The sequence below is a fragment of the Gadus macrocephalus genome, chromosome 16 (assembly GCF_031168955.1).
Source record: "Gadus macrocephalus chromosome 16, ASM3116895v1".
NCBI lineage: Eukaryota > Metazoa > Chordata > Actinopteri > Gadiformes > Gadidae > Gadus > Gadus macrocephalus.
The window spans coordinates 29095107-29117961 of record NC_082397.1 but is presented as its reverse complement, the minus strand read 5'-3'; the positions used below and the strand labels follow the sequence as shown (position 1 = coordinate 29117961).

General features: G+C 53.9%; 1 protein-coding gene across 1 annotated transcript; it reads left to right on the top strand.

Annotated features, from left to right (window-relative positions):
• The first annotated feature begins 13424 nt into the window (after positions 1-13424).
• On the top strand, positions 13425-22007 carry si:ch211-67e16.11 (uncharacterized). The gene is made up of 10 exons (XM_060074160.1): positions 13425-13491; positions 13685-14123; positions 17573-17739; positions 18474-18695; positions 19091-19273; positions 19727-19897; positions 19976-20107; positions 20270-20436; positions 21244-21489; positions 21829-22007. The coding sequence occupies exons 1-10, from the start codon at positions 13425-13427 to the stop codon at positions 21994-21996; spliced, it is 1962 nt and encodes a 653-aa protein (XP_059930143.1). The 3' UTR covers positions 21997-22007.
• The last annotated feature ends 848 nt before the right edge of the window (positions 22008-22855 follow it).

Here is a 22855-nt window from a genome sequence, read left to right as displayed (position 1 = left end):
CACGCCGGATGGCCGATCTTTTCGGCGAGATCATGGGCGAGGCGGCGGCCATCAAGGGAATCCCTATACCAGCCCCGCCTCTCGCCCCCATGTCGGATGACATGCAGGGCGAGTGCTTTCGCACCCTGTCTTCCTCCCGGCGGGCTACCCAGTGCCCCTTGTTCCCACCGGTTCAGCACTTTTTCACCGCTGCTGGTGGAGGGCCTTCTACCCTGAAGGCCCAGGTGAAGGCCTTCAATGACTTCACTAACGTGGAGGGGTGGGCTGATACTCAGGCAAGGGGGATCCCTCGCCTGGAGCCTCCCCTGGCACTGCTTCTCCATCCGGGCGCCGGATGGCGTCCTAACGAGAAGCCGCTGCCCCCCGACCGCCTCCAGAAGCAGATTACCGGCCTGACGGACAGAGTGTTCGTCTGTGCCTCACATCTGCGACGGCGGTCAACAACCTCGCCCTGCTCTCCTCTGCCCTGGTCTCCTTGTCGGCTGGCAGGGAGGCTTGCGGCTCGGAGGAAGCCGCAAGATGGCTGAAGGTTTCCCGCTTCTCCAGCGCCATCCTCCAGCTATGCCAGCCAATAGCCGTTTCGGCCGGCCGGCATATGTCATGGTTCACCATTATTCAGAGGGCCATATGGCTCTCTCACACTGTGGTGCCGGAACGAGAGCGGGCCAGCCTCGTCCAGGGCCCATTAGCTCCGGATGGACTATTTGGGCCCCGGTTCTCGGAGGTGCTCGCGCACCAGCAGTCCGTCCGTGAGAATCGTTCCTGGTTCGGGGCGTTTCTCACGGGCTCCTCCCACCAGCAGGCCGGGAGGAAGCGGGGTCCAGGACGGTCCCAACGCCTCCAACCCCAACCCCGGACGGCGTGTTTACATAACCTCTGGTTCACTTGGTTCTAAGAAGCGGCGTCCCTTTGAGCTTCGTGGGCGGACTGGAGACTCATTACACAAGCCCGTAGATACGGACGCTTGTACCAGTCTCCAGTATACAGCCAGCGGACAACGCGCGGGCACGAGTGCAGCGGCTAGACGGCTCGCTGCCTGTTCAGCGGACATGAGCGCGGCGTCTAGACTGCTCGCTGTTTGTACAGCGACTAGCTCTGAAACGTCTACCACGCTCGCTGAGCCTCCTCCCTTTCATGGGATGCCCCCCTTGGTTCACACACAGTGTGGAGGCGGTAGGGGCCAAGGAATACGGGTTATTCCTGGACAGCATTCCTCAGCTGTCAGCTCGTCCTCTCTGCGACCGCTATGCGTGTTGGCAAGAGCGGTGCGTTCTACCATCGTTGTTGGACAACACGTTGAGATGGGGCCATCCCATACAGTTCAAGCGCCGTCCCCCACCCTTGATGGGTTTGGTGGAGACCAGGCTACGGGACCCAGCAGCAAGCACGGCTCTGGCAGCAGAGGTGGCCCGTATCTTGGAGAAGGGGGCCATCACTGCCGTTCCCCCCCACGAGTCACACCTAGGGTTTTACTCCTACTTGGTTTCCAAGAAGTCAGGGGAGAAGAGACCTATTCTGGATCTTCGCGTGTTCAACAGATTCGTTACCGCGAGGAAATTGAGAATGCTTACTATCAGAGCGCTGCTCCGATGTGTGAGAGAGGGCGACTGGTTCACATCCCTGGATCTCAAGGATGCTTACTTCCACGTCCCTGTTCGGCAGGCGCACAGAAAGTTTCTCCGTTTTGCCTTTATGGGGGTGGCATACGAGTACCAGTGCCTGCCATTCGGCTACTCCCTTCTCAAAGTGTGTGAAGACGGCGTTGGGACCGCTCAGGCGTCAGGGAAAGAGGGTTCTCTTCTACCTCGACGACCTACTTATTCTGAGCAACTCAGAGGAAGCTGCGAGAAGGGACACCATGACGGTGATAAACCATCTCTCTTTCCTAGGTTTTGCCATCAACTGGGAAAAGAGCTCCCCGCTCCCCAGCCGGCAGATAGTCTACTTGGGGCTTTGCATAGACTCAGCCACCATGACAGCGATGCTCTCGCCTCCTGGGCGAGACGCCATCCTGTTGGCACTCTCCCGCTTTCGCAGAAACGTGGCCGCACTGTCCACCATGCGCCTGTTGTCTGCTCTTTATGTGCAGACTCTAGCTGTGGTTTGCTCGCCAACGGTTGGACCCCATGTGACACAAGCTCAGGGTGCTCCTCGTACCCCGTTCAGTGTCACCAGACCTGGAATATTGGGGAAACCCCCCCGCCCTTCTCAGGGGTGTTCCCCTGGGCAGAGTGTTGTCCTACGTAGTGGTCTTCTCGGACGCCTCGTTGACGGGTTGGGGAGGGACGTGCCTCTCTCACTCGGTGGGAGGCGAGTGGCGCACGCCCCCTACAGCTCGCATAAATGTGCTGGAACTCGCCGCTGTGAGGAAAGTGCTGTTGCATTTCTTTCACCTGGTACGTGGCCGCCACGTTCTGATCAGGACAGACAGCATGTCGGCGGCGGCTTACATAAACAGACAGGGGGGAGTGCGCTCCTCTGCTCTCCCCCAAAAGGCGGTCGAGGGTTAGCCCTGTGAGTTGACCGCTCTGTCTGTCAGGCCCGAGCTGCTTGTTGCTAAACAAGGACAGCTCCTTTGCGCTGCTCAGACTTAATCCTGCGTTCCTCCCAAAGAACATTAATAGTTCTTTCCGTTCGAGAGATATTGTGCTTAAGGCTCTTCACCTCCCGCCTCATTCTAGTTAGGCGGAGGCGGAGTTGCATCTCCTGTGCCCGGTGCGGGTGCTGGCTCTGTACGTGAAACGCTCGGCCGCGTTCCGCTCCACATAACAGTTGTTTGTGTTAGGGGGTACGGAACGTGGAGACCCAAGCGCAGACACAGGCAGAGACGAGGTAAGGGGAACGGGGTTTATTGGAATGTAGACGAGTCAGACAGGCGGGGAGTCAGGAACCAGGAGGAGCGTCGGAACAGGCGGAGAGTCGGGAACCAGGAGGAGCGTCAGAGCAGGCGGGGGATCAGGAACCAGAAGGAGCGTCGGAACAGGCGGAGAGTCGGGAACCAGGAGGAGCGTCAGAACAGGCGGGGGATCAGGAACCAGGAGGAGCGTCAGAACAGGCGGGGGATCAGGAACCGGGAGGAGAGTCAGGCAAGCAGGGGTTCGGCGACCGGAGAGTACTGAGAAAGGAGGGAGAGTGTTACCACGGGGACAGACTGCAGGAAAGCTCGAGAATACTAGTTGGACCGATACTGACTGTGCAGAAGTAACGACGAACTGGCGCCGACTGGCAGGAGATCTCCGACTGAAGAAGGAACTGGTGATGAGCTGACAGCACACAGGTGTGGAAGGAGAAGAACCACCGGCGCCAAGTGGCCACTAGGTGGAGGTAGTGGACCGCGTAGCAGGACGCTGCGTGACAGTACCCCCCCCTCTACGGACGCCTCTCGGCGGACGCCCAACGCCAGCAGGATGACCTCGGTGGAAGTCCCGGACGAGCGAGGCATCCAGGATATTCTTCCGGGGAACCCAAGAGCGCTCCTCGGGACCGTACCCCTCCCAGTCGACGAGGTATTGAAGCCCCCGCCCGCGGCGCCGAACCTCCAGGAGGCGACGGACCGTCCACGCCGGATGGTTGTCAATAACCCGGGGTGGAGGTGGGGGCGGGGCAGGAGGAGACAGCGGGCTGGAGGAGACGGGCTTGACCTGGGACACATGGAAGGTCGGATGTATACGGAGGGATGGGGGTAGCCGGAGACGAACGGCACAGGGGTTGATGATAGCCTCAATCTCGAAAGGTCCAATGAACCCGGGGGAGATTTTAGGAGAGATTCCCTTCAAGGGTAGATCCTTCGCCCGAAGCCAAACCCTCTGGCCGGGAGCGTACAGGGGTGCAGGTAGGCGGCGCCTATTGGCCTGTAGTTGGGAGCGGGAGGATGCGCGGACCAGCCCAGCGCGAGTACGCTTCCAAGTACGCCGGCACCTGCGCATGTGGGCCTGGACAGACGGGACCGAAATCTCCTCCTCCAGCTCGGGGAACAGGGTTGGTTGATAACCAAGCGAGGCCATGAACGGGGATAAACCGGAGGACGCGTTGACCAGCGTGTTGTGGGCGTACTCGACCCAGGGGAGCTGAGAGTTCCAGGATGAGGGGTTGGCGTGAGAGATACAGCGGAGAGCTGCCTCCATCTCCTGGTTGACCCGCTCTGACTGTCCGTTGGACTGGGGGTGGAATCCGGAGGAAAGGCTGGTTGTGGCCCCTAGCGCAGCGCAAAACGCGCGCCACACCTGAGAGGTGAACTGAGGACCCCTGTCCGAGACGATGTCCACCGGAATGCCGTGAAGGCGGAAAACGTGCTGGACCAGGAGGTCCGCGGTCTCCCTAGAAGAGGGGAGCTTGGGGAGCGCGATGAAGTGTGCGCCCTTGGAGAAGCGGTCAATCACGGTGAGGATGGTGGTGTTACCCTCGGACGTGGGCAGACCGGTGACGAAGTCCAGGGCGATGTGAGACCACGGTCGACTAGGAATGGGTAGAGGTCGCAGCAGGCCGGAGCGGGAACGAGTAGACGTCTTATTCCGGGCGCAGGTTGCGCATGCTGCAATGAACGCGTGGACGTCCGCATCCATGGACGACCACCAAAAACGCCGGCGTATGAAGTCCAGTGTGCGGGTGATTCCTGGGTGACAGGTAAGCCTGGAGGAGTGAGCCCAGAGCAGAACCCTGGACCGTACGGCGTCTGGAACGAACAAGCGATTCGGAGGACCGGTGCCGGGGTCTGGCTGCTGATCCTGTGCCCGGCGCACCGTGGACTCAATCTCCCAGGTAAGAGTAGCGATCAGGCAAGCGGGGGGCAGGATGTTCTCGGGGTCAGAACAGCGATCCTCGGGGGAGTGCAGACGGGACAGGGCATCCGGCTTCCCATTCTGGGAACCGGGACGGTAGGTGAGGGAGAAATTGAATCGCCCAAAGAACAAGGCCCACCTGGCCTGCCGGGAATTCAGTCTCTTGGCCGACTGAATGTACGCCAAGTTACGGTGGTCGGTCCAAACAATAAAGGGCTGGTCCGCGCCCTCCAGCCAATGCCGCCACTCCTCCAACGCGAGCTTGACGGCCAGAAGCTCACGGTTCCCGACATCATAGTTCCTCTCTGACGGAGACAGCCGGCGGGAGAAGAAGGCGCAGGGGTGGAGCTTGTGGTCAGGGGGGGAACGCTGGGAGAGGACCGCGCCCACTCCGGTGTCAGAAGCGTCGGTCTCCAGCACGAACTGAAGAGCGGGATCAGGCTGCACCAGGATGGGCGCAGAAACGAAGCGGAGCTTGAGGCTCCGAAAAGCGGTCTCCGCCTCCGGAGGCCACGAAAAGGGGATCTTAATGGAGGTCAAGGCCGTAAGTGGTGCCGCGACCTGACTATAGCCTTGTATGAACCGACGATAAAAGTTGGCGAATCCCAAGAACTGCTGCAATCTCTTGCGGGTTGGGGGGGAGGGCCACTCGGCCACCGCAGAGACCTTGGAGGGGTCCATGCTGATTCGGCCCTGACCGATTATATATCCCAGGAAGGCGACGGATGGCACGTGGAAGACGCACTTCTCCGCCTTGACATATAGCCGGTTCTCCAGCAGTCGCTGTAGGACCTGCCGGACGTGGACCCGGTGCTCCTCCACAGACCTCGAGAAGATCAAGATGTCGTCTATGTACACGAACACGGAGCGGTTCAGCATGTCCCGGAGGACATCGTTAACTAGGGACTGAAAAACAGCGGGGGCGTTGGAAAGACCGAAGGGCATGACCAGGTACTCAAAGTGACCCAAAGGAGTGTTGAACGCGGTCTTCCATTCATCTCCCTCCCGGATGCGAACCAAATGGTAAGCGTTGCGAAGATCTAGTTTCGTGAAGACCATGGCACCGTGGAGGGGGACGAAGGCGGAACTAATGAGGGGCAAGGGGTACCTGTTCTTCACCGTGATGTTGTTCAACCCCCGGTAGTCAATGCAGGGACGAAGTGTGCCATCCTTCTTCCCCACAAAGAAGAACCCTGCTCCAACCGGTGAAGAGGATGGGCGGATGATCCCAGCAGAAAGAGATTCCCCAATGTACTTCTCCATCGACTCACGCTCGGGCCGAGAGAGATTGAACAGACGACTCCCTGGGAGGGGAGCCCCGGAAAGGAGGTCAATGGAGCAGTCATAAGGGCGGTGGGGGGGCAGGGACAAGGCGTGGGACTTGCTAAACTCCTCCCCGAGGTCGTGATATTCCTCCGGAACAGGGAATAGGTTAGGAGGCGTGGGGGCCGGCTCGAGCTCTGGTGCTCGAGGTGACTGAGCGGACCGTAAACACTGGGACATGCAGTGGGTACTCCGGGACATCACGCGACCTGTTCCCCAATCGATCCGGGGGTTGTGAGTCTTCAGCCAGGGGTAACCCAAAACGATCGGGGAGAAGGGGCTGGTAATCACCATAAAGGAAATGGACTCGTGGTGATTCCCGGAAACGAGTAGGTCTACCGGGACGGTACGGTGCTCCACCCGCGTGAGTGTCCTCCCGTCTAGTGCCTGGGTCTCGATGGGGGAATCCAGCGGAACCGTGTTGATCTTCCATCGCAGGACCAACTCCCGATCAATGAAACTCTCGTCGGCCCCAGAGTCCAGGAGGATAGAGAGCGGGAGGACCTGATCCTGCCACAGGAGGGCAGCCTCCAGGAGGGGACGGGAGACCGAGGGGTTACGGGAGCGGCTCGCCAGGATCCCTCGGCTTACTGGCAAGCCCGATCTTTTCCCGAAAGCGAGGGACAGCCTGACCGGAGGTGGCCCGAAAGACCACAGTAGAGGCAGGAACCGGAGCGCAAACGGCGTTCCCTCTCCGCGGGGGAGAGATTCGTGCGTCCGATCTGCATAGGCTCGGGGGAGTGTCCCCGCTCGCGGCGAGGTGGAGCGGAGAACGAAGCGGAAGGTCGAGGTGTTGCGTGCGGCTCGAACCCGTGCGAGACTGGGCGTGAACCTCTCTCCCTGCGGCGTTCGCTCAACCGGTTGTCGAGCCGAATAGAGAGGGCGATCAGCTCGTCCAGATCCGTGGGTTCCTCCCGGGAGGCAAGCTGGTCCTTGATCTCATCGGATAGCGCGTTCAGGAAAACCCCCTGCAGGGCCTCCCCGTTCCAGCCGCTCTCAGCTGCCAGGGTGCGGAATTCCACAGCGAAGGAGGCGACGCTGCGGGATCCCTGACGGAGATGTAGAAGGCGCTGAGACGCCTCCCTTCCCCGGACCGGGTGGTCGAAAACCATCCGCATCTCCGCGGTAAAGGCGGAATAGTCTCTACAAACCGCGGAACCACGTTCCCACACGGCAGTAGCCCAAGCGAGCGCCTCGCCTCGCAGGGAACCGATGAGGTAGGCGATCCGTGACCCGTCGGTGGGGTAGGTCAGAGGCTGTAGTTCGAAGACCAACGAACACTGGAGAAGGAAGGACCGGCAGGATCCCAGGTCCCCCGCATAGCGTTCTGGTGCAGGAATGTACGGCTCCCGGGGCGAAGCCGATGAACCCGGAACAGCGACGGATGGATCCGGCGAGGCGGCGCGCAGTGACTGTATAGCCACGGCCATCTCATGAAAGTTGGAGGTCATCTCCTTCAGGGTGTGTTCGTGCTGACCCAGGAGATGTCCTTGATGGGAGACACTCTGGCGGAGTGACTCTGCGTCCGCTGGGTCCATGTTTTGGCCAGTTCGTACTGTTAGGGGGTACGGAACGTGGAGAGCCAAGCGCAGACACAGGCAGAGACGAGGTAAGGGGAACGGGGTTTATTGGAATGTAGACGAGTCAGACAGGCGGGGAGTCAGGAACCAGGAGGAGCGTCGGAACAGGCGGAGAGTCGGGAACCAGGAGGAGCGTCAGAGCAGGCGGGGGATCAGGAACCAGAAGGAGCGTCGGAACAGGCGGAGAGTCGGGAACCAGGAGGAGCGTCAGAACAGGCGGGGGATCAGGAACCAGGAGGAGCGTCAGAACAGGCGGGGGATCAGGAACCGGGAGGAGAGTCAGGCAAGCAGGGGTTCGGCGACCGGAGAGTACTGAGAAAGGAGGGAGAGTGTTACCACGGGGACAGACTGCAGGAAAGCTCGAGAATACTAGTTGGACCGATACTGACTGTGCAGAAGTAACGACGAACTGGCGCCGACTGGCAGGAGATCTCCGACTGAAGAAGGAACTGATGATGAGCTGACAGCACACAGGTGTGGAAGGAGAAGAACCACCGGCGCCAAGTGGCCACTAGGTGGAGGTAGTGGACCGCGTAGCAGGACGCTGCGTGACAGTTTGTGTGTTATAGCGACGCTAGTAGGGGCCGCGCTCTCTCTAAACAGCGGTTTTCTCGCTGGATATGTGTGGGTGTTTGCTTAGCCTAATCTCGGCAGGGCTTAGCGCCACCATTGGGCGTTAAAAAGCTCACTCGACATGGGGCGTGGCCCCTTCAACGGCTCTACTCAGAGGCGATTCAGTGGAAGACATCTGCGCGGCTGCGTCTTGGTCTTCCCCCGGCCCCTTTGTCCGTTTTTACATGTTAGACATGTCTAGGGGCTCACTCGGCAACTCTGTGTTTGAGTCCGGGGCCCCTTCTACGGCATAAGAATATAGGCATGTTCTTTTAAGCGGCATCGTTTAAATTCCATCGCCGACTGGCGAGTTGGACTGCCAGTATTTCTCTCCCGCCATTTTTCAAATGAAAAACGGACTAGAGGGGTTCCTATTGGCTCACCAATTGACAAGTTGGTTTTGTCTGCCAGTATAGTACTCCCACCGTTTTTCTCAAATAAGAAACGGACGAGAGAAGCCCCTTATTGGAGAGTCGAACTCCATTGCTCCACCCCCGGTGGTAGCGGACCTAATGGAAACCGTATTACTCTGGTTTTTCCCTTCACTTTCATGGATTCCATGAAGGACGGATTGGGGCCGGAGTCTTTGCAGACGCATTTTTTCTCTTGATCATCGCCTTGCTTAATCTAGGAGGAATTCGTTTTTTATAAAGCTGTTGTGTTTTACACATCCTCGGCTTTTTTTAGTCTTGTGTGCCCTGGTGACTTAAGTTTCTTGACTGGGGTCCAGCAGGAGTACATTGATTGGGCTCCGATCGCAGCTTCACCTTAGCCCATAAGGCGAATCCTAGACGGCGTAGCCTACATGAAATAGAACGATAGTTATGATATTGTAACAGACTGTTCGGCGTTTAGTCTGGAAAAGGAGGTCTGTCCCTCGTGAGTTGCTGTAAGGGGGGAAGTTGACAGTTGATGTGTTGTGTGTGGGGGAGGGGTGATTAAAGTGAAGCCGAGTGGGCTGCTGAACGCACTACCTCGTCTCTGGTCCCGGTCTTTGTGTTATATAATAATTAGTATAGTTGAACCCAGAACGCTCGGCTACATTGGTGGCAGCGGTGTTCTTCAGTGAACCGCTGATTGTGTTTAGTTGAGTATTTTGTCTGCTGCGGCGCCTTGTCGGTGTTAGTTTTAGTTTCAGTTAGTTATTGGTTTAGCTGCCCCAGTATAGCTAGCTGGCTGACCGCACGTGGTGCGTGATAGACGGTTGACATGTGGAGCGCAGACGAGGACCCTTTTAAACCCAGTGCAAGCATGCTGGGCAGATACTCGCCGGGCGGAGCTGTAAAGATCGACCTGCCTGCTCCTTTTACCGGGGACGGGAGCCAGAGTTTCCTCAGCTGGGCGAGGCAGTTGGAGGTGGCCGTCGGCGCCACGGCAGGGGGCGGCCACGGCTGTACGGAAGAGCTGGTGAGGATTCTTCCCACTCGCCTCAGCAAGTCCGCTTTTCTGCTGTGGGACAGTCTTCCTGATGCGACCAAGTTGGATTATGCGGCGATTAAAGAGAGGCTGGGAGCAGCGTTTGGACAGAGACAGTTAATGGACCGGTTCAGAGCAAGCCTGTCAGCCCGTGTGCGTGCTTCTGGTGAAAGTCTGGAGGTGTACGCTGCTGATGTGAGCCGGCTGGTCACAGAGGCATTTCCGGATTATGGTGGTGTTGCACAGAGGGAGGAGAAGTTTCGGCGTTTCCTGGCTGGTCTTGACCCGGCTTTGAAGGCCAAGTGTTTGGAGATGGGCGCCACGGACCTGGAGGAGGCTTTACACGTGGCGGAGCGATGTGAGAACGCCAGAATGACCCTACAGAGAGACTGCGTGAGTACTGCTGCTGCTGCCTACGGTGGTGGGGGCCCATCTGTACAGTCCGTGTCAGTCTCTGATGGTCTCCAGAGAGCTGTTGAAAAGCTAACTGAGGACATGCACACCATGAGAGTGGGAATGAAAGAACTTTGTGAGGAAAATCGGAGACTGAGGTCGGGGGATGCTGACACAAGGGGGCGAAGGTTTCGCTCGCCCTCAGGAGGAGGCTGTAACTGTACCTGTGGCGAGTGGGGCTGCCAGTTGAGAGGCTCTCGTGAGGAACACCGTGGCCGCTCCCCCGAGCCTGGGCGGTCCCCACGCCAGGGGGGTTTTCCGTCTCGTGGCTATCGTTCAGATCCGTCTGGGATGCCCTCCAGGCCGCCTGGGGGTAGAAGCCCTAGCCCGAACTGGCGTGCCCGACGTGAGGACGAGCACAGGCGACGTGAGGACGAGCCCAGGCGACGTGAGGACGAGCCCAGGCGACGTGAGGACGAGCCCAGGCGACGTGAGGACGAGCCCAGGCGACGCGGTGTGCACTTCCTGCCACGACAGCAGGATACTGACAACGGCCATCAGGGAAACGGCCGGTAGCTGGTGTCGAGGCCCAAACGCCAGCTACTCCTATGGTGGGTCCCTTGAGCCATGACTTTTCCAATGACATTGCTTGTATGGATTATACTGGCCAATCAACTTCTTTCATCAGGGGTGTGGTTGAAGGCACAGAGGTTCTCATGTTGGTGGACTCCGGGGCCTCGGTGTCACTAATTAGTGCAGACTTCCGTATGTCAGTCCCTGCCCTGCGAAACAGGCCTCTGAAAAAGAACTATATTGACTCTCGGGCAGTTAATGGACAAAAATTAGACACACTGGGTACCAGTGAGATCACCTTCCGTCTGGGCCCGACCTGCTGGCAGCACACTTTCCATGTGCTAAGGGAATCCACTCAGTGTGTTCTACTCGGACTGGACTTTCTGGCTAAGAATCATGCATTGTTGGATTTGGGGCGAGGGGTTTTACAACTATGGGACGTTTCTGTTCCCCTGCTTCAGGGTGGAGAGTTGGTCCCAAGTTGTTGTAACGTATCCCTCGCTGACGTCATGACCATTCCTCCGCTGAGTGAGGCTCTGGTGCCAGTGAACATTCTCACTCCTGCTGGAGCTAGTCAACCTGCTGCAGACTTTCAGGGATATCTGGAGCCTAACATCCCCGAAACAACGGGGCTGGTGGTTGCTCGTACAGTGAGCAGTGTGAGGAATGGTGTGACCTCAGCCCGCATCCTCAATCCCACAGGGGAGGCGGTTGAACTCAGGCAGGGTCTACACCGGGGTGAGTTTTACCCAGTCGGAAAGGGAGACATTTTAGTGCCGCCTCGTGTCGTCGACAATCATCCAGCTGTGCCGCCGGCTGCTGCAGGCCCTGTCTCCTTAGAGGAGTCTCCTGTTACGGCTGAGCAGAGGGCCAAGCTGGCTGAGTTGCTGCAGAGGTTCACTGATGTCTTTAACCTGGGCGACAGAAACACGGGCAGGTGCACATTGATCAAACACCATATAAGGACTGGGGACCACCCCCCTGTGAAGCAGCGTGCTTATCGGGCAGCACCTGGGAAACGGACAGAGATTGAACGTCAGGTGGCTGAACTGCTGGCTGATGGAGTTGTGGAAGAGAGTTGTAGCCCCTGGGCATCTCCAGTGGTGCTTGTGAGGAAGAAAGGGGGACAGTGGAGGTTCTGCATTGATTATCGTCGGCTGAATGCAGTGACGATCAAAGACTCACACCCCCTCCCGCGAGTGGATGATAGCCTAGATGCTCTGGCTGGCTCGGCCTGGTTCAGCACGCTTGACTTTTCGAATGGCTACTGGCAGGTAGAGATGGCTGAGGAGGATCGCGAGAAGACAGCTTTCACGACCGGCCGGGGCCTGTATCAGTGGCGGGCTATGCCTATGGGTCTGACCAATTCTCCAGCCACGTTTCAACGAATGATGGAGCTCATTCTGAGGGGCCTGCCATGGCACATTTGTGTGGTATATCTGGATGATATACTGATTTACAGCCGTACATTCTCAGACCATCTCCTTCATTTGGATGAAGTCCTTTCTAGGATCCAGCTGGCGGGCCTGAAGTTGAATTCCAAGAAATGCCACTTTGCCAGGGACCATGTCGTGTTTTTGGGCCACGTGGTCTCCAGGGATGGTCTCCAACCAGACCCGAGGAACACTGATAAGGTGAGAACTTGGCCAACCCCCTGCACCCCGTCAGAGGTCAGGGCCTTTGTGGGTCTATGCTCCTATTATAGGAGATTTGTGCGTAATTTCTCCCAGCACGCTGCACCACTGAACCGGCTGGCAGGGAAGAATGTGCCCTTTGAGTGGTCGGCTGAGTGTGAGGCGGCGTTCACCTACCTCAGGCAAGTGCTTACATCTTCTCCGGTAGTTACGCTACCTAACTTTGCACTTCCTTTCAAGGTGTACACCGACGCCTCTAAAGACTCGGTTGGGGCAGTGCTAGCGCAGGATGAAGAGGGTTGTGAGAAGGTGATTGCTTACGCAAGCCAGGCCCTCACACACACACAGAAGAGATGGTCCACCTTTGACAGGGAACTATGGGCTGTGGTGTGGGCAGTCCGTGAGTTCAAACACTATGTGGGACTATCCACGTTCTGCATCATCACTGACCATCGCCCTCTGCTGGGCCTTAGGCGCATGGCCATTGATAATGACCCTACTGGACGGAGGTGTAGGTGGGTGCTGGAGTTGGACCCATTTGACTGGGTCATGGTCCACAAGGATGGCGCCCGCCACAAAAATGCGGACGCTCTGTCCCGCCGACCCGTGTCTCCAGACTTTGTCGAGCCAGATGCTCCTTCAGCCGGACTTTGCGCCGTGGCCTCAGTGGAGGTGTCTGACCACTCTCCGCCTGCAGATGGGGCACAAACAGAGCCAGTTCCGGTGTATTCACTTAGTGGTGGTGGAGCTGAATTGCGGTCAGCACAGCGTGAAGACCCTGACATTAGTGCTGTGTTGTCTTGGTTGGAGCAGGGCAGAGTGCGGCGGCCTCGTAGACTCCCCGGGGGTTCCTCTGCCAGCTTGAGGAAGTTATGGACTGAGTTCCACCGTCTGTCGGTAATGGAGGGGCTGCTGTGCCGCACGGCGTTGCCTGAAACCACGGGAGAGAAGCAAATTCAGGCTGTTGTTCCGGCAGCCATGGTGCCGGAGATCCTTCAACAGTTGCATGGGGGGCCGGCTGCTGCACACTTTTCCACTGAACGTGTGTGGGAGAAAGCCAAGCAATCTTGCTACTGGCCCTTCATGTTGAGGGACATAAGGCGGTGGTGTGAGCAATGCAGGGCCTGTCAGACTCGCAGGAGCCCAGTCCCAGGGCCGAGGGCTCCTATGGGAGGGTCCCAAGTTGACCGTCCTCTGCAGAGGGTGGCCGCAGACATTCTGGAGCTGCCCATGACATCTCGGGGGAACAGGTACATCTTAGTGGTCGAGGACTACTTTACAAAGTTTGTTGCCCTGTATGCCTTACCGAATCAGACAGCACACTCAGTCGCGCGCTGCCTTTTTGAGGATTATGTGTTGGTGCATGGTGTTCCAGAAATCCTGCATACCGACCAGGGCCGGCAGTTCGAAGCAGAGGTGATTCAGAGCCTCTGTCAATGGCTGGGGATTAAGAAAACACGCACCACTGCCTATAATCCCAAATCTGATGGCATGGTGGAGCGTCACAACCGGACTCTGATCGATCAGCTGGCGAAGATGTTGCTTTCGCATGGAGGTGAATGGGACACTTATGTGAAGCAAGTCGCCTTTGCATACAACTCCTCTAAACATGCCAGCACCCGGTTCACCCCCTTCTACCTAATGCATGGACGTGAGGCCCGGGTTCCTGCTGACGTGCTGGTGCCTGCTGGTGATCTGGACTCCCGGGGCACTGGGTCCCAGGTGGATTATGCATCCACCATTGCAGAGCGGCTGGAGTCAGCCTTCGGCGCAGCCAGGCTTAACTCTGCGGAGGCCCGCGAGAGACAGAAACTGTACCATGACCAGAGTAGCTGCCACCGTCCCTTTAGTGTAGGTGGGCTGGTGTGGCTGAATAACCCCACGGAAAGGCGTATGAAGCTGGCACCGCACTGGAAGGGCCCATATCGGGTCGTGCAAGTGCTGGTTTCTGGTGGGGAGGCTGCACTAACATATCGCATTATCAGCGCTCTCGACCCGATGGAGCGGGCTCAAGTGGTTCATCATGACAGACTGAAACCGTACACTCTGCCATTGCCGGCACAGACTGTTCCTGCCACTCCTGTTGCCGTTGGTTCTCCTCCTGTGGTCGAGTCTTCGCTCCCACAGAGCAGGGATCAGCCTCGGGCTGGTGAGTTGGACAATGGACTGTGTGGGAACTTACCGGAGCTCAGGTCCGGACAGTCTCGCGGCGGGCGAGTGGTGCGGCCTCCGTCCCATTTGCAGGACTTTGTCATGTTTTGAAGTTATGGTGTTCTGGATTTGTTAATGCAGTGGAAGCTTGCTTGATAAAAAAAAAAAGATTTGAATTGATGGAAAGGTGAAATGTACGGTGAAAACAAATGAGTTCATTGTATTGTTTTTGTTAATTTTGTTTCAGGTTGAGTTTATGTGTTTAGCCTCAAGGTGTTGCACAAATGTTTGGCAGCATTGGTTGTATGTTTGGGTCACTGGTTACAGGGTGACTGTATAGTTTGCGCTTAACAACTGCTTAGAGGATTTGGAATTCAGGTGTTTGATGTATGTTCTGATTATTTGTGTTGCCTATATTGTTGTTCTGTTGGAGTTACAGCAGATGGGGATTTGGGGGGATATTCTCCCTATGTTTTTTTGTTTTGTTTTGTTCAGGTGAAACGTGGACGTTTCTTATTGAGGAGGGGACGTGTGTAACAGACTGTTCGGCGTTTAGTCTGGAAAAGGAGGTCTGTCCCTCGTGAGTTGCTGTAAGGGGGGAAGTTGACAGTTGATGTGTTGTGTGTGGGGGAGGGGTGATTAAAGTGAAGCCGAGTGGGCTGCTGAACGCACTACCTCGTCTCTGGTCCCGGTCTTTGTGTTATATAATAATTAGTATAGTTGAACCCAGAACGCTCGGCTACAATATTATAACTCTAGTTCTATGATTGTAGGCGTAGCCGTCTAGTTTCCCACCTGCTGTACCCTCCAAATGCTGAAAGAATAGCGTGGAGGATGGGCGGCGGTTTGCGCCACCATATATACATGGTGCCGTGGGAATTTGGGCGGTGCCACTGCCCACATTGATTGGTGCATAGTTGAACATTTTCAGCGCGCAAGCACGCGCACGGGACAAGCCCATAAGGCGAAGCCTCGACGGCTACGCCTACAATCATAGAACTAGAGTTATAACATCATAACTATCGTTTTCAGTGTCGGAATTCTCAGTTTTAGAGTGGACGGAGGGGCTAAACGGATAAATATTTATGCGTTTGTAGATTTACCCGGGTTAGTGTGGACGGGGCCTCAGTTGGAAGCATATCAGGGCCTTGAATGGGCAGTTCAACCATTTAACACATTAAGGCCAAGTGAAAACTGCTCAGAAAAATCCAAATTCTTCAACATATAGCAACCCCTTTTTTTTACAGTAGCGCAAATACTTACTTTCCCTGGTAACTAGTTACTTTTATTATAGAGTAATTCAGTTACTAACTCAGTTATCTTTTGGAACAAGTAGTGAGTAACTAAAACTAATTACATTTTTAAAGTAACGTTCCCAATACTGCCTTTCATTACACTTCTTTTCGCCCCTATCTTAGTTGGAACGCCCTAGTACGTACTCAAACTAAGTATAGTGAATGCGAATAATATGGCTATTGGAACACAGCACGTTCACAAAGCGGCCTCACACAAAACCTAACGTCATCAAACTTCTTCACGATAAATTTTAGTTTTCTTTGCATGAAAAATTATCATTTAAATCCACAAACAACATATGTGTAGTCTGGGGCATATAAAGCATAAAAATAATTACTTTCTCTGCATTGAAACCCATTCTTATTTCACGATCTCATAAGTCCCATGGGGTCCACCAGAAGGGGCGGGACTTTGCCGCTCTATAGTGGACGTTTGGGGAATGTTATTATGGTATATACAAACTGCTATAGAATCAGAATATAGAATCACTTTTATTACACCTTATTGTACAGTACACAAAAGTAAAATCCGTAGGCTTGGTTCCTCAGCATTCACATAGCAGCAACAATACAAGATAAAATACATAAAGATAAGAAACCATAAGAAAAACTAAGTAAAAAATATAAAATAAGGAGCAGCATCAATAATAATAATAATAAGTAATGAGGTGTAATAAAGTGTGAAGTGTAGGATGTTCAACTTGTAGGGGTAGTGGTAGCTGTTATTGTGCAATAAATAAATGCTGTGCAAATACAATAGACAAGTATGTGGTTAAATACCATTCTGTTGATGTGGTGTGCTTGTGGATGGTTTGGGGGCAGTGTGTTTCTCCAGGGGCCTTACTGCTTGGGGTCAGGCTCCTGCAGAAACACATCTAACTATCCATATCTATATCTATATCTATATCTATATATATATATATATATATATATAATTACACATACATATGCACATACAGATATACATTTGCTATTGGATTGATAAAGACCCACATAACGTTCTCTAAAATATAATAGATAATAGATACTCCATACTCAATACTAGATAGATAGAAAATAGATTATAGTTAAGAAGATGGTAAGGGAAAATAAAGTGATCAAATACAAATCAATTAGACAGGATTAAATAAGTTAATGTAATCAGGTTTGAGTTTAGCGTAATGACTGTGTGTGTGTGTGTGTGTGTGTGTGTGTGTGTGTGTGTGTGCGTGTGTGTGCGTGTGTCTCTCTCACTCTCTCGTGTCTTTCTCTCACTCTAGGCTATAGTAGAAGTCTCTCTCTCTGTGTGTGTGTGTGTGTGTGTGTGTGTGTGTGTGTGTGTGTGTGTGTGTGTGTGTGTGTGTGTGTGTGTGTGTGTGTGTGTGTGTGTGTGCTATATCGCCGAAGGAAGGAAAAAGAGAGAGAGAGAGAGAGAGAGAGAGAGACTTTTACCATAGAGTGTGGGAGGGGGGGGAGACATACTTCCATCCTCGATGTGAATCTCCTGGAGGCTGAGCAAACCTCCTTCTCCACTTCACACACTCTACACGCGCAATCTTCACCGCGGACTGCTCACTCTTCACCCGGGAGTGCTCACCCCTTCACCCGGGAGTCAACCCGCTTCCCTCAAGAGTACCACCGAGTTTAACAATCGGCGGGACACAAGAACTTTCCGCCGGTTCCCGTCTGTCCGCACTACACGGTCCGTCCTCCCGGAGCAGGTCGGGCTGAGGCTCGCTGTTCGGAGAGATGATACTAGTCTGCCCCTCCCTGCTCCTGGCTCTCTGTCTGCTGGGCTCCGGGACCGGTGGTCCTCCGACCCGGGGCTCCCCACCCAGGGCGAGGCTGGGTCAGCTGGAGCGTTGGGGGCGGAGCGCCGTGCAGTACCTGAAGCTCCAGCGGTGTCGCCGCGTGGGCTCCTCCCCGGCCGTGGGGGGCTGCAGGCCTGACGGGATGCAGCTCCTTACCGCCGCCCTGTACGTCTCGGAGCAGGTCACCCACCTAGGTAGGACCGGTCCGGTTTCATGCATTAGTGGGTCAGGAATAGGCCAATACTTTCAATTACAATAGAAGACTAATAGGACTAGTCCATATTTGCTACAGCTTAAAACATTTAAAAGCCCAATAATTCGAAAATATTTTTTCATTATCAATTATTATTATAGGCTCTCCTTTTTATAATGATCACGAAGATCATCGAGATGATGATTAATCTCTTTCTCTTTCTTCTTCTCATTATTATGTATGCAATAGTATTATTAATATTATCAATAATAATATTATGATTCATACAATTATTCGTACTTGTAGTAGTATAAGTATTATTATGAGCCTATGGCCTCTATCATTCTGATAAAATATAATAATGATGTATTGATGAATACATGATCATTATCATTCTTATGAAATATTATAAAGATGTGTTGGTGATACATGTTTATTATCATTCTGATAACATATGAAAACATGATTATTATCATACTGATGGAATATAATAATGAGGCATGCATGAACACATTATTTGTGTCATACTGATAGAATATACTAATGAGTTATTGATTAATACATGATTATTACCATTCTGATATAATAGTGATATCTTGATGGATCCCTGATATCACTATCTGTGTATGACCTCTGGGTAGGAGTCAGTCTAACGCTGTGTCCTGTCTGCCAGGATGATATCACTATCTGTGCATGACTTCTGGGTAGGAGCCGGTTTAATTCTGTGTCTCCCAGGAGCTCCAGATAAGGTGGTGGCCCTGCTCCCGGACTCCTCGGACCCCACGGGGCTGGGGGTCTACAGAGCGGGGGGCGGCCCTCAGCCCACGGCAGCCCACGACGCGGTCCTGCTAGTGGATCCAAGCCCCGGGGAGAACTTCGGCCATCCTGTGGTTCTGTTTTACGTGGACATGAACGTGACCAAGAAACGCTGTTCGCTCATGGAGGGCCTTTACTTCGGTATTCCTGTCTCATTATTCCTCATCCTCATCTTCAAATCGCTTATCCGGAGTCGGGTCGCGGGGGCAGCAGCTCTAGAAGGGGGCCCTAGACTTCCCTACCTCATTATTGATATATTCAATTATTAGAACTTCTATACCTATTATGATTATTATTTTCAGACCTTAAATCATGGAAAAGCATAGTCACAATACACCTGTGTGTGTGTGTGTGTGTGTGTGTGTGTGTGTGTGTGTGTGTTTGTTTTACAAGGTATTTGGTATTTTTATCTCCAAAGTTAAACTATATTTGAAAAAAACAACACACTTATTACAATTAGCCTACTTGTACTACTTTAATACTACTCTATCTTTCTCTCTCACGCTAGATGATAAGTGTGTCTCTCTTTCTTTAAGGGGAGGAGTGTTTGACTCTGGCATTGAAGGGTCGCTGTCAGAACCAGTTGAAGCGTCGTTCGTCCACGTCCCAGCGGTTGCTTAGAAACCTTGAGCGGAGGGCAGGGCCATGTGAGGTCACCTTCCTTCCCCTAGTGGTTGGACTGAGAGACAGCAACAAAACACAGAGACTCAGGTGTATCGGTGAGTCATCCATCGTTCATCCATTATCCATCCATGATTTGTCATAATGAGGCCTTTATGAGACCACCATGAGACCACCATGAAACCTTTGTGAGAGTACCATGAGACCTTCATGAGTGAACCATGAGACCTTCATGAAACCACCATGAAACCATCATGAGAGTACCATGAGACCTTCATGAGAGTATCATGAGACCTTCATGCGACCCACCATGAGACCAAATTGAGACCACCACCAAAACACTATGAGACCTTCCTGAGACCACCATAAGAACTTATAAGACCATAACACCATAAGAAACCTTTGTGAGAGTACCATGAGACCTTCATGAGTGAACCATGAGAACACCATGAGACCAGCATGAGACCACCATGACTCCACCATGAGCCCCTGTCATCCTCCTCCTTGTGTCTGGAGGTTCTGGTAGATGGTTGTCCTCTCTTCTCACCCAGAGCACCCTGAGTTTGGGCCGTGCCCCCAGACCCTTCCCCCACCCCCCCCCATCCAGCAGTTGTCCAGCTGTGAGCTGAACAGAAACACCCGGCGATGCCACCACCCCCCTCTGGCCTCCCAGGGCTCCTGCAGGCTGTACCAGACCTGCGACCACGCCCTGCTCCTCTCTGGTATCTACATGTAGATAGATCCATACATAGATATTAATATAGATATATGTATATCAACAGCATCCAATGTCTGTCCAGGAGGCTGGCAGCAGCAGATCCTGTTCCAGCACCAGCTGCAGTCCCTCCAGAAGTTCTACGGGATGCTGAGGGATAACGGCTTCCACCAGGACCACATCAAGACCTTCTTCTCTGGCCCCGGACACACTCCTGGTATTACCCCCAATCCCCCCCCCCCCCCCCCCCCCCCCCTCACCTCTCTCTCTCTGTCTGCCTCAATGTCTCTCTGTCTGTCCAACTATGGACATTTTGCCGTCAGACAGTGAAGTGGTATCTTTTCTCTCTCTCTCTCTCTCTCTCTCTCTCTCTCTCCAGAGGGCATGCAGGGTGCTCTCCCAGCGGTAGAGAAGGCTGTGATTCGTCAGTACGTGTCCTATGTGTGTAGGAAGCATCACTGCGTGGACTCTCTGGTCCTCTTCCTCAACTCCCCAACGTGTACTGACGGCTCCATGCTGCTCTGGGACCACAACCTCAACGGCGTAGTACGCACATACACACGCACTCACACACACAAGCACACCCACACACACACACACACAAGCGCACACAGACAGACAGACAGACAGACAGACAGACAGACAGACAGACAGACAGACAGACAGACAGACAGACAGACAGACAGACAGACAGACAGACAGACAGACAGACAGACAGACGGTAATTTGGAGCTGACTTGTGGTACTTTCAACTGGCCTGTGGTAGTTTGACCTGGCCTGTGGTGTGGTAGTATTACCTGACGTGTGGTAGTTTCACCTGTGGTAGTTTTACCTTACCTGTGATAGTTTGACCTGGCATGTGGTGTGGTAGTTTGACCTGACCTGTGGTAGTTTGACCTGACCTGCGGTCTGGTAGTTTGATCTGACCTGTGGTAGTAAGATATGACCTGCTGTTGTTTGACCTGACCTGTTGCGTGGTAGTTTGACCTGACCTGTGGTAGTTTGACCTGACCTGCGGTAGTTTGGCTGTGACCTGTTGTAGTTTAACCTGACCTGTGGTAGTTTGACCTGACCTGTGCTATTTAGACCTGACCTGTGGTAGTTTGGAGCTGACCTGTGGTAGTTTAACCTGACCTGTGCTAGTTTGACCTGACCTGTGCTAGCTTGACCTGACCAGTGGTAGTTTGGAGCTGACCTGTAGTAGTTTAACCTGACCTGTGGTAGTTTGACCTGACCTGTGCTAGCTTGACCTGACCAGTGGTAGTTTGGAGCTGACCTGTAGTAGTTTAACCTGACCTGTGGTAGTTTGGAGCTGACCTGTAGTAGTTGAACCTGACCTGTGCGGCCCTGCAGGCGGAGCTGAAGGAGCGCTACTCGGTGAACGAACTGCTGGTGGACCTGGCGGGCTGCAGGGCAAGCCGGGTCCTGGTGTTCGTGGAGCAAAGCTACAGCTCCGTCCTCTCCAAGAGGCTGCGCAGCTCCTCCAAACACCTCAACGTGGTCCCAATCATCAGCCCCGCCCAACAGTACCCTGACCCAGGAGAGGGGTCCTGGAACCACCTGACCCCAAGAACCTGCCTCATAGATCACCTGGGAAAGGTAGGACAGACTGAAAGAAAGACAGACGGACAGACAGACAAATAGCCCGAAAAACAGACATATACAATTACAATTAGGGCGTTTAGCAGACATTGTATTACATCGGTTAATACACACATTGACACACCGATGGCAGAGTCAACCATGCAGCTCATCAGGAGCAGTTAAGGTTAATTGACTTGCTTAGGGACACATCAACACTCAGCTATGAGGAGCTGCTGATCGAACTAGCAACCTTTCAGTTACAAGACAACTGCTCTACCTCCTGAGCTAAGCCGACCCAGTCATAGAACATATAGACATGACATAAGGCAGACTAACTCCTCCTCTTTTTGTCAGGGTCAAGAGAAGTCAGGCCTGCTCTCTCTGTGGGCAGGGCTACTGAATGTGACGCTGGCGGGCGCACCCTGCAAGGCCACACCCCCTCTAACCGACGCCCAGCTGCAGAGGGAATACCTGGGCTGTCAGAACCTGCCCACTGCGCTCTGGTACCATCACCGGACCTGAGGGGGAGGGAGAGAGAGAGGGGAGTAGGGGGGACGAGGGGGAGGGGGGAGTGAGGGAGGGGGAGATGGTGAAGAGGGGGAGAGAGGGGGAGGGGGAAGGGGGACGGGGGGAGAGGGGAGTTGTGTATGGTGTGTCCTCACTGTGAACCGAGAGCTTGTGAGGTGAGTGTTGGGGTACAAGAGAGAAGAGGTTCAAGTAGAGGACAGCTTCTCCTCCCTCCTCTCATCCCCTTTCTCCTCTCCTTTCCACTCCTCACCTCCTTCCCTCCTATCCCCCCCCCCTGTCGCCTCCTCGCCACTCTTCTCCATTCCACTACATGCCAGTAACATATAATGACACTGGTACCAGGGGGAAGGAGAAGATGGTTCAGACAGAGGGAGAGGAGTGAGGAGGGAAGAGGGAGGAGCTCATGCTTAAGAGATGAAGATTCGCCCTGAGAATGACACCGACTAGACATATTTTAATAAGAAAATGGCCTCTCGCCCTGTCACACACACACACACACAAACACACACACTCACACACAGACCAGGGCACATACACACACAAACACACACACGCACACGCACACGCACACACACACACACAGTGTTGGGCAAGTTACTTCAAAAGCGTAATGCATTATTTATTACTTGTTACTGTCATTTCAAAGTAATTAGTTACATTACAGTATTACTGTCTTTGAATTGTAAGGCTTTACACTGCTTTGACATTACTTTTGCATTTCTTTCACCAAAATAACAGGAAATATGGATTTGGTGTTCTCAATAGATCTTCTTGTGTTCAATGCAGCTCATTACACAGCAGGAGTTGATGTGGTTGGCATAATGAGCTAGGCTTAAGGCTAACAAATGTACAA